Source organism: Piliocolobus tephrosceles, chromosome 7 (genome assembly GCF_002776525.5).
Source record: "Piliocolobus tephrosceles isolate RC106 chromosome 7, ASM277652v3, whole genome shotgun sequence".
Lineage (NCBI taxonomy): Eukaryota > Metazoa > Chordata > Mammalia > Primates > Cercopithecidae > Piliocolobus > Piliocolobus tephrosceles.
In genome coordinates this window covers 134,402,999-134,413,983 of record NC_045440.1, presented here as the reverse complement: position 1 = coordinate 134,413,983, position 10,985 = coordinate 134,402,999, and the positions used below count along the sequence as shown (strand labels likewise).

The 10,985-nt window shown below is 43.4% G+C and overlaps 1 protein-coding gene across 2 annotated transcripts in view; it reads left to right on the top strand.

Moving 5' to 3' along the window:
• The window catches only part of ADCY8 (adenylate cyclase 8), a 269,745-nt gene extending 259,976 nt beyond the window's left edge, over window positions 1–9,769 (top strand). The window contains exons 16-18 of one of the 2 annotated variants that reach the window (XM_023222984.2): window positions 4,633–4,725; window positions 6,237–6,351; window positions 9,189–9,769. In XM_023222984.2, the coding sequence (XP_023078752.1) occupies window positions 4,633–4,725; window positions 6,237–6,351; window positions 9,189–9,676 (696 nt within the window). In that variant the 3' untranslated portion in view covers window positions 9,677–9,769. The remainder of the gene's footprint in view (window positions 1–4,632; window positions 4,726–6,236; window positions 6,352–9,188) is intronic. The other variant, XM_023222991.2, reaches the window with a different exon arrangement.
• The last annotated feature ends 1,216 nt before the right edge of the window (window positions 9,770–10,985 follow it).

The following is a 10,985-nucleotide window of genomic DNA, read 5'->3' as shown; positions in this document are numbered from 1 at the left end:
TTAGTAGAGACGGGGTTTCACCGTGTTAGCCAGGATGGTCTTGATCTCCTGACCTCATGATCCGCCCGCCTCGGCCTCCCAAAGTGCTGGGATTACAGGCGTGAGCGCCCCTGATTAATTTTAAGACGATGCCTGAAACAAGAGAGTCTGTAGAGAACCCATCTTCTGCTCCGTCTGCCTGTCTGTCCACCCCAGGATGACATGAGACCCTGAGGATATTACAATCTTAAATGGAGGCAAAGGCTAGAGAATCAGAAATTGCATCTAAATGTCTTCTAAGAGTGAGAATAAGAAGACAAAGTTTAGACTTGGGAATCAGTGAGGTTTGAGTTTGATCCTAGTTCTCCCACTCAGGGCTGGCTTCGCAAGCGTGCAGCCTGTGCAGTCACAAAAGGGACCCACATTTGCTTTAATGTTCTGCTGTTGCTCTCATGGACATCTTAATGTTTGAAAAAGGTGTTCCACATTTTCATTTTGCACTGAGCCCTGAAAATTATGTGTGGTCCTGTTTTCCCTCTCTCACCCTGGGACCTTGGGACACATTATTTTACCACATGGAGCCTCTGCTGATTCATCTGCAAAATGAATCTGAGAGTATTAAGCTCAAAGTGCCACTCAGAGAAACAGATGATCACTGGAGGCAGAGCCCCTAGTTCTGTGCCATAGTATATGCGGACATCCCCTCTTCCAGTCTACTTTTTAATCTCTTTAAAATGCTTAATTTATGCTTTGAATATTTTTTAAAATATGAGCTACTGTGGAGTTTTTATTTTTAGTAGAGATGGGGGTTTCATCACATAGGCCAGGTTGATCTCGAACTCCTGACCTCAGGTGATCTGCCCACCTCAGCCTCCCAAAGTGCTGTGATTCCAGGTGTGAGCCACCATCCCTAGCCTGGAATTTTTAATCTAATGGTTACCTGCAAGAGCTTTAAATGTATGTAATTTAGCCGTTTTCTCACTCTGTGTCCTTAAACAAGTTATTTAATCCCTCTATGCACCTCAGTTTTCCCATCTACAAAATGAGATACAGTAGGGTCATTGTAAGTTAAATGCAAAGACTAAAAAGCACTTATGATTCTATTTGATGCGATGGACTGAATAGCATCTCCTCCCCAAAATTCATGTGCTGTGAGAAATGAGTTTCTGTTGTTTAAGTTGTTTTGATTATGGCTGCTTGAGCAGACTAATACACTTGGCACATAATTATGATCATCAAATGTTCATTTTATTATTATGTGTATTTGTTCTAGTGTGGCTGTAACAAAGTACCATACATTTGGTGTCTTAAAACAACAGAGGCCGGCCGCTGTGGCTCACACCTGTAATCCCAGCACTTTGGGAGGCCGAGGCGGGTGGATCACGAGGTCAGGAGTTCAAGACCAGCCCAGTCAACATAGTGAAACCTGATCTCTACTAAAAATACAAAAAATGAGCCAGGTGTGGTGGTGGGCACCTGTGATCCCAGCTACTCCTCTTGAACCCAGAAAGTGGAGGTTGCAGTGAGCCAAGATCACATCACTGCACTCCAGTGCTGCTGGGAGCCCAAGAGAAGTGAGGCTGAGGACAGCAAGCAGCATGGGACATGAAGGGCCTCCAGGACCTGGACAGGAGCAGTTTCAGTGGCATGGCAGGTCTGGGCTTAGGAAAAAATGAGGAGGAGGAAGTTGGAAGCAATCAGTCTAGACAACTCTTTTCAGAAGTTGTATAGGAGACAAGTAGAAAGGAAAGTGATGTCAAGAAAGACTTCTGTAGGATAAGAAATTTCATAGCAGGCTGTATGCCGATGGGAAAGATCTAGCAGAGAGGGTGAGATGGATGGAGTCAGGGACAAAGGAGATTGCTGGAGCCACATGCCTACAAGGGATGGAGCCTGTGAATACCTGTGGGGCTCGGCCCTCAGCAGGAGCACTGAGAGTTTCTCCCCACAGCTGGAGAGAGGCACATGTGTGCACACAGGTGCAGGTAAGTGGAGTGAGCTGTAGAAGTGCCTGGAGAAGCAGGTGTGCACTATAATCTCCTGTCAAAGGCTCACTCCAGATGTGAGGTTAAAACTGTGCCCTGTGCAGCCTTGGAGGTGAGCCAGCTCCATCACCAAGTCTCAGGTACTTTCTCCTTGAAACAGAGAAATACCTATGCCATAGCCCCTGGGCAGACAACATGTAAGAGGAAGGCTACAGCTAGTTCCTGCCTTTAAATCAGTATGTCAAAAGCAATTTCTTAAACCAGAGGTCAGCACACTTTTCCTGTCTTCTCCAGGCACTTCTCCAGCCCACTCCACTTACCTGCACCTGCCCCTGTGTGCACACATGTGCCTTCTCTCCAGGAATGGGGAGGAACTCTCAGGGCTCCTGGTGAGGGCCGAGCCCCACAGGCATGCATAGGTCCCATCCCTTGTCACCTAGGCATGCTGCTGCAGCTATTCTCCCTTTGTCCCTGACTCCATCCATCACCCTCTCTGCTAGATCTTTCCCATCGGCATACAGCCTGCTATAAAATTTATTTTTGATTGTTCTTCACCCACAACAGAGTATAAGCTTCATGAGAACATTTATTCCTATTTAGTTTTGACTTTGAAGCCAAAAACTATGTAGTGTAAAAGCAGAGGAGTCCCAACCCAGCTGTGCTGAACCACACAGAACCATGTTCTAGTCGTTGGCCCATGCCGTTCCCAAGAATTTGGGAAAGGGCGTGACTGTGTAAACTGAGTACTATAGATCTAGAAACTACATCATCGAGAGATTACTTTGGGGAAATTCAAAGGAATTTCCTTTCCTTCAACTTAAAGCCTGGCTTACCACACCATGGCCAAACTGGCCTCTTCGTCACTCTTTGGACCTCCTGTGCATTCTTCCCAACCTCCAGACCTCATCTATGCTGACCCCTATTTCTGGATGTTCCCCTTCCCATGACCCCAGCTTCCCCAACACACACAAATTCATTCACTCACTGCTAGAAAAACCCCTCCTCACCCTTTAGAACTGAAGCTGGAAATCACTTGCTGAGGGATCCCTTCCAAGATCCTCCAGATTAGATCAAAATGGCCTGATCTCCTCATCCGTCTACCCTGTATGTTTCCAACATAAACTCTATTAAAATTCAACTAGGGCATGTTTTGTGTATTTATTTTTAACATCTGACCTCCCTACTTGGGTTGGTAGAGCTCATGTATCTTGTTTATCCAACATATAAGAACTCAATGAATAGTTACTGTATTAGTTTCCTACTGCTGCTATAACAAATGACTACAAATTTAGTGGCTTGAAACAACAGAAATCTATAATCTTACTGTTTGGAGGTCAGAAATACAAAATGAATCTTACAGGGCTGTGCTCCTTCCAGAAGCTCTAGGCGAGAATCTGTTTCTTTGCCTTTTCTTGCTTCTAGAGACTACCTGCATTCATTCATTCATTGCCTTCTCCCTCCATCTGCAAAGCAAGCAATCAGGTCACTCAGACTTCTTCTTCCACCATAACAACTCCTTCTCTGATTGTCCTGCCTCCCTCTTTCACTTATAATGACCTTGCGATTAGATCGAGCCCATCCAGATAATCCAGGAAACCTCCCCACCTCAAGATCCTTTGCCTTATCACACCTGCAAAGTCCCTTTTGCCATGTAAAGTGACATATGCACAGGTTCCAGGAATTAAGACATGGGCATCTTTGGGGTCTAGGTTCAGGAAGCATTATTCTGCCTACCACCGTTGCTAATAAGACACCAAGGTTTCCCTCTCTTAGCATTAAAACCCAAACTGCAGGTAAAGGTAGAGGAAATGTCCCAGGATTGTATCCATTCTTTCATTTAATCATTCACTCATTCATTCATCTCTACACGCTGACCAGGTGCTGAGTAGTAAACACAACAGGGGAAAATATGTGCTCCAGGAATATTACATTCCCATGAGGAAGAGGACAATAAATAAGCAATATCAGGGATAAGTGCTAAGGAGAGAAGGTAAAACAGGGAAGAAAGATAAGAATATGTCTGTGGGGAAGGAAGAAAAAATATGTATGTGGGGATGGGATGCTGTGTTCAATTTTAAATATGGTGGTCAAGAAGACTGCACTGCAAAGATGGGATTTGAAGAAAGACCTGTAGGAGGTGAGGGAGTAAGCCATGCAGTTGTCAGAGGGAAGAGTAGCCCAGCAAGAGAACAACAGGTGCAGAAGTCCTGAGGCTGAAGCAGGCTTGGCTTGTTCTCAGGTCAGTGTGGCAAGGGGCAAAGGAGATCAGTGCAGCTGGAGCAGAGTGAGAGAGGGAGACAAAAAGAGAGGGGACAGGTCTTGGCAAGTCTTGCAAGTCACAGTGAAGACTGGCTTTGACCTTGAGTAAAACAGGAAGCCATAGCAGGGTTTTGAGGAGCAGAGACAGGATCTGACTTACATGTGAAGGGGCAGACCTACCTCTTAAAGAGTACCAGGCTACACCCATCTCCACTCCTGACCCTTAGCAAGTGCTCATCAAATATATGTGACTGGCTGAAAGCATGATTCTCAGAGAGAAAAGCAGATAACTTGAGGATGCTGAACCATCAGAGGTAGCTCATTGTGAGCCAGGGGTCTGTTTTCAGGAGGCCCAGGCTGCTGGAAGAATAAACACCAGGGCTAACACCATTGCCTGGCTCTCTTTCAGTTGCTTGGTGAAGACCGATTTCAAGACATTGAAAAGATTAAGACCATTGGCAGCACCTACATGGCCGTGTCAGGCCTGTCACCTGAAAAACAGGTAAAAGACTCTTTGGACTCAGCCACAACGCAATGTAGGGGTCTTGCTGTTGTCATGTCACCGATGGTGGTGAAGCCTCTGCCGCCAAGATCCTTGGGGAAAGATAGGGAGAAAATCTAATGGACTGGATTGTAATAGTTATGTGATGTGGATTTGCCCCCAAGGTAAGTAGAGTCTACCAGATGAAGCCATGCTGCTTTTTTGAGAAACTTCTAGGCTTTGTTCTGAACCTCATTTTTCCCTTGAACAAAATCAAGAGCCAAGAAATACCCTATTGTGAGTTCATTGTGGATCTTACTAAACCCCTAATACTTGCCTCTTTTTTCTTATTTTTATTTTGTCTTTCAAAAGTCTTACATAATAATAATAATACCTGCTGCTTTTTGGAGTGTTGACTGTGTTCCAGGCACTGGTGTTAAATAGCAACACTGTCTACCTTCCAGGGTTAATGGATAAATTATCTCAGATAATGTCATGCTCCCCAAGCAAAGCCTTGCATCTAGTAAAGTCCTCAGTTAGTGTTAAATGAATATGAGTCCAGATACTTGGGGAAATGGAATTCTCATCAATTTCTTCCAATCCTTCCTATGCTTTTTTCCAACTAAAAACAATAAAATACTTCAAGAATGACTATCTGGGACAAAACTCATACTGGTTATTATTTGGTATGTGTGCAGCAGGGATCAGAAAACTACAGCCCACAGGTCAAATCTGGCCCACCCTCTGTTTTTATAAATAAAACTTCATTGGAACACAGTCATGCCCATTCATTTATATTTTGCCTATTGCTCCTTTCAAGCTAAAATGGCAATGTTGAGGGTCACAACAAAGACTATACAGTTCACAAAGCTTAAAATATTGGCTATCTGGCCTTTATTGAAACTATTTGCTAACCTCTGTTCTACAGGGGCACAAAGTTCTCTCATATAAAAAATGTCATTCAATACCTACGAAGTAGGAAGGGCAAGTATGCTTATCCCCATTTTATAAATTTGGAAACTGAGGTTCAGAGAGGGCCAGAGCCTTATGCAGCACTTCCCTTAGGAGTTTTGTAAGCAAATGTATCCCTTAAACACACACTGTGAGCAATTCAAAGGAAATAGTTCTTAGATTGGAAAAGCTACACATACATAGGAGCATACACACACACACACACACACATACCCACACACCCCCAACACACACGCACATACATAGACTCACACCCATTCACACACACGCCAGTGAGCATACACTCAGGAATTGATGCTACATCAACCTGAACAGACAGGTGTAGATGTGGACAAAGGAACACAATGACCCATATATACTACACTCTTGCAAGCAAATATCATGTCTTCCTATGTTCTGAGATACCAGTGACTTGAGGGTAGAGGGGCTCACCCACATGATTATTTCCTTTAAGGGATGTGCAGGTAGGGTTGGATTCGTATGTAAAGCCCCTGCTGCAGAAATGTTAATGTTCCCTACATTCCACATTAAATGAATTATTCTCCTCATGTTTGCTTCAGCAATGTGAAGACAAGTGGGAACATTTGTGTGCTCTGGCTGACTTCTCACTCGCCCTGACAGAAAGCATACAGGAGATCAACAAGCATTCATTCAACAATTTTGAACTCCGGATTGGTGAGTAGCAGCTGCAGGTGGGCCTGATAGAGCCAGCTGACCTTGCTCCGACAGACCCTCCCCTGCCTTGGGCACCAATCCAGGGGAAGCTTTTTCCTGCAGAATGTAATAGACCTAGCATGACCCTGCCAAGGATAGAGACAGGGTCAGCTCAGGTCTTTTCTTAGTTTCCTCTCAGTCGAAATGCTGGAAAAAAAAGAGTAGGATACTGGCTTGTGTGCAGAAATACAAAGCAGCCAGCCTTTGGCAAATGCTAGACTATTGTGAAACTCTCTTCCAACTTGCCCGCCCATGCAAGGTCGTGCATAGAGATGTAGCTGACTAATCAGTCATTTAATTCTGACTCCTGGGTAGCTCAATGCTCGTGGTCATTGTATTGCTCTCAGGGTCTTCAGGATAATTCCTTCAGACAAAAGCACGATTCTACTCCTGGGGATGGTAGATAATATATTTCCAGGGACAGGCTTTACTCAGCTACAAAGCTCGCCCTTTCTTTGGGCTTAAAGACACCATTGTGCACAGCAACAACATAACAATAATCACTGCAATCAATAATAATCCTTTATAATTTGCCATTCCTTCCACATCTCTACTGAGCCTCAATGATCTCCTAAAATGCAGTCTGAAAACCCCCGTCTAGTCCACATTCTCATTTTGTAGATGAGTAAACATGGGCGTAGTAAAAGGGAGTAACTAGCCTAAGATCACACAGCCAAACAGTCACACCAGCAGCAGCTCCAGCATTTCCTAACTCTGAGACAATGACATTTTGGCTGCCAGAGTGCAGTTTTAAATAACTTTTGCTACAGTCTTCACATTGTAGACATCTTCTGGCTGATATGCCATTTTACTTTATCTGCTTCTACCTTAGCAGCTTTCAAGAAAAAGAAGTCAAGAAATACCAATACCTGACTTGTCAGATTAAGGAATGCCATATGTCTTTGTTCTTTGCATTTAAGGGCTTATATTTTATGTTTTTGATCTATGGATGGGATGTTCAAGGCTTGTTCCCACAGCTTCCATCAATCTTATCAATGTCATTTCTGAAATTGTTGGCTACACAATTAAACCAGGAATAAAAAGGGAACCATAATGATGAGCAGAGATATTCTAAGTAAATTCTGAAGATGTTGCCAAATCAGGGTCAACCCTTGTCATGACATATTATACTCCTAGTATAGTTTCACTGATCTCAGATGTTGGAAAATTAACTTCCCAACTGAATTAAGCATCTCAATTTGTGTTTTGGGTCTGCTGTAACCAGCTGTATGACTTTGGATGAATCATTTAAATATTCTATGTTTCTGTTTCCTCCTATGTAAGCTGGGTGTTAAATTATTACCTCCTCTGCCTCCCTACCTCACAATAATAATACGAGAATCAAATGGGATATTGCCTGTCAAAGTTCTCTGCAAATTTTAAAGAGCTAACTATCATTGTGATTCCCATGTACTCTATAGAGTGAGATTTTCAAATTTCCAGTCAATTATATCAGTGTGTATGTGTGTCTTGCTTTTGCCTTGGCTTGGAATAATCTTACCCAGATACCTGCATGGCTATTCCCACCACTTTCTTCAAATCTCTGCTCAACAAGGTCTTTGCTAACCCCCTTACTCCAAAATATACTCTCTTCTATCTTTCTCCATTCTTTTACCCTCATTGATTTTTCTTTGTAGTCCTAATAACTCATTAATATTATATTACATTTATAAAATTATTTTCTATCTCTCCCCAGTAGAAGGTAAATTCCGTGGGGACCAGGGCTGTATTTCTTTCCTTTCCCACCATATCCCCAATGCCTAGGACTGTACCTGGCTCATAGCAAGTGCCTAGTCAATGTTTGTAGAAGGAAATAATTGTGTCTATTAGAGACACACATGCCCACTAACAGGTTTGGTGAAATGCTACCATTTCTAGAATCCTGTGTTTCCTAGCAAAGGAGGCACTGAAACTGTCTTTAAAAGTATTTACCAGATAAACTGTAGAAGTGTGGGGAAGTAATAGCCCAAGCAGGGAGAAAGTCAGGACAAAGGCACAAAGGTGGGTAACTGGCTGGAAGGTTAGGAAAACTCCAGCAGTTCAGTATGGCTATAATGCAGCAGCAAGGAAGAGAGTGGGACAAATGAGGCTGGAAAATCAGGCAAAAGCCATATGAGAGTGGTTCTTGATTGTGATTCTAAGGATCATTGGCTTTATCCTGTAAGTGAAAGGAGCCCTGGAAGATATTTAAGTGGGTCAGAACTTGATCAGATGTGCAACTTGATCAGAAAGAGCCCTCCCGCTCCTGCAGCAGTATGGAGGATGAGCTCAAGGAGACAAGGGAGGAGACAGGGAGGACAGTTAGAAAGCCATCGCCATGGACCAAGGGAATGATACTGAGGACCTAGGCTAAAACAGAGAGGAAAAAGGTCTGTCCAGGCTCTCAGAGCACTGTGTCAGTAGAAGCAGGAGATTCCAGGGTCCTGACTTCTGGTCCATGCTCTGATCATCCCATGGACTGAGACAAGTCAGTGTTCATACGAAAATAATAATTATATTCAATTGAACACTCACTGGTTGCCAGGCACTATGCCACAGTGGTTTTATTTATATGATCTCACTAAATCTTCCTTTAATTATTTCCAGTCTATTGATGAGAAAAGTGAGGTCCAAATAGGTAATCTAATAAGTGACTGGGGGCAGGATCTGGACCCTCCCGTTCATCCACAGAGACCTCACACATAGTGATCACTATCCCAGGGAGGGGTCCAGACACCCCAATGTCCCTCTTCTCCCTCTGACACCCCCAGTGTACCTCTTCTGCCTCTGACTTCTTGCTCCTTTGGTTCACCCCCTAGGCATCAGCCATGGCTCAGTGGTAGCTGGCGTTATCGGCGCTAAGAAACCACAGTATGACATTTGGGGCAAAACTGTGAACCTGGCAAGCCGAATGGACAGCACAGGGGTTAGTGGCCGGATCCAAGTCCCAGAGGAGACCTATCTCATCCTGAAGGACCAGGGCTTTGCCTTTGATTACCGAGGGGAGATCTATGTGAAGGGCATCAGTGAACAGGAAGGAAAAATCAAAACGTACTTTCTCCTGGGAAGAGTCCAACCCAACCCATTCATCTTGCCCCCAAGAAGACTGCCTGGGCAGTACTCCCTGGCTGCGGTTGTCCTGGGACTTGTCCAGTCCCTCAATAGGCAAAGGCAGAAGCAGCTACTCAATGAGAACAACAACACGGGAATCATCAAGGGTCATTATAACCGGCGGACTTTGTTGTCACCCAGTGGGACGGAGCCTGGAGCCCAAGCTGAAGGCACCGACAAATCTGATTTGCCATAAAAGCATTTTCTTTGTGTTTCTTTTTTTTTTTTGTATTTCTTTTATATATAAAATAAATATACTAATAAAAAGGTTTACTTTTTTTTAGAACAAGGATGGTTTCATTGGTCTTTGAATGTACCAGATCAAGGACACAACTTGAGGTTCTCTTCAAATGTTCCCTTCACAAATATTTATTGGTCACCTCTTGTGTACAAGGTTCATTGGGAAGCAGAGATAAATGAGATCTAGTTTCTGACTTTGAGAGTCTGAGAGACTTACAACTAGGTGGAAAATAGGGACATGTGAAGTGAACAGAAATTCCATACAATCAGATACTCACCACCATCTGCTATTTTTGAGCACTTGCCATGTACCAGGTCAAGTGCCAAATTTTTTACATAATGACCTCCTGTAATCCTAACAGCATTTGACCTGTACATTCATCAGTATTTGCTGAGCACCTACAATGTTCCTATGACTGTCCTATGCTCCAGGGAAATCCTAGCAAAAGTGTTTCCCTGATAGAGCTAACATTCTGGTTGGGGAATAATATATAATATTCTTATTAACCAATACATAAATAATCTGCTTTCAGATAGAAGTAGAGGCAACAAAGAAAATTAAGTTGGCCACTTGGGTTAAGAATGGGAAGACAGGGATGCTGATTTAACTGAGTCACCAGGGAAGGCTTTTTTGAAGATGTGATGTCAAAGATTGGCCCTAAATAATGAGAAAGAGGTGATCCATAAGACCTGAGAGAAAAGTTTCATAAGAAAAAGTAACAGCAAGTACAAAAGCCCAGATCAAGTCCAGTATATTGGAGGAACAATGAGAAAGGCAATGGGTAAGTGAGTTACTGTGGGCAAGCACACTGTTTCCTGGAAGACACCTACGTGCTTATGACCACAAGACTGCCAGGAAAATTTCATACAGATGAGAAGGCCCAGAAAAATTCAAGGATTTAGCCAAGGTCATGTAGTTAGTTGTAGAACTAGCCTCATAACTGTATTATTCAATAAAGGCCAACTGCCATAACAAATAACTCCCAATCTTAGTGGCTAAAACACAATAAAAGATGTATTTCTTGCTCATGTTCTATTGGATATGTGTCAAGGGGTCTCCCATGCAGTTTTTGGGGGGCCTAACCTCCTTCTGCATTGGAGTTCTCTTCTTGGTCCTCTCTATCCAGCCAACCAAGGAGGAAAAAGGGAAAGAAACAAGAATTACTTAAAAGGTCTTAGCTACCAGGCATACATCATCTTTCTGTCCCACTTCACTGCAGGAGAAGTTAGGGAATGGATTATTCCAGTGTTCCATTACCAAAAGG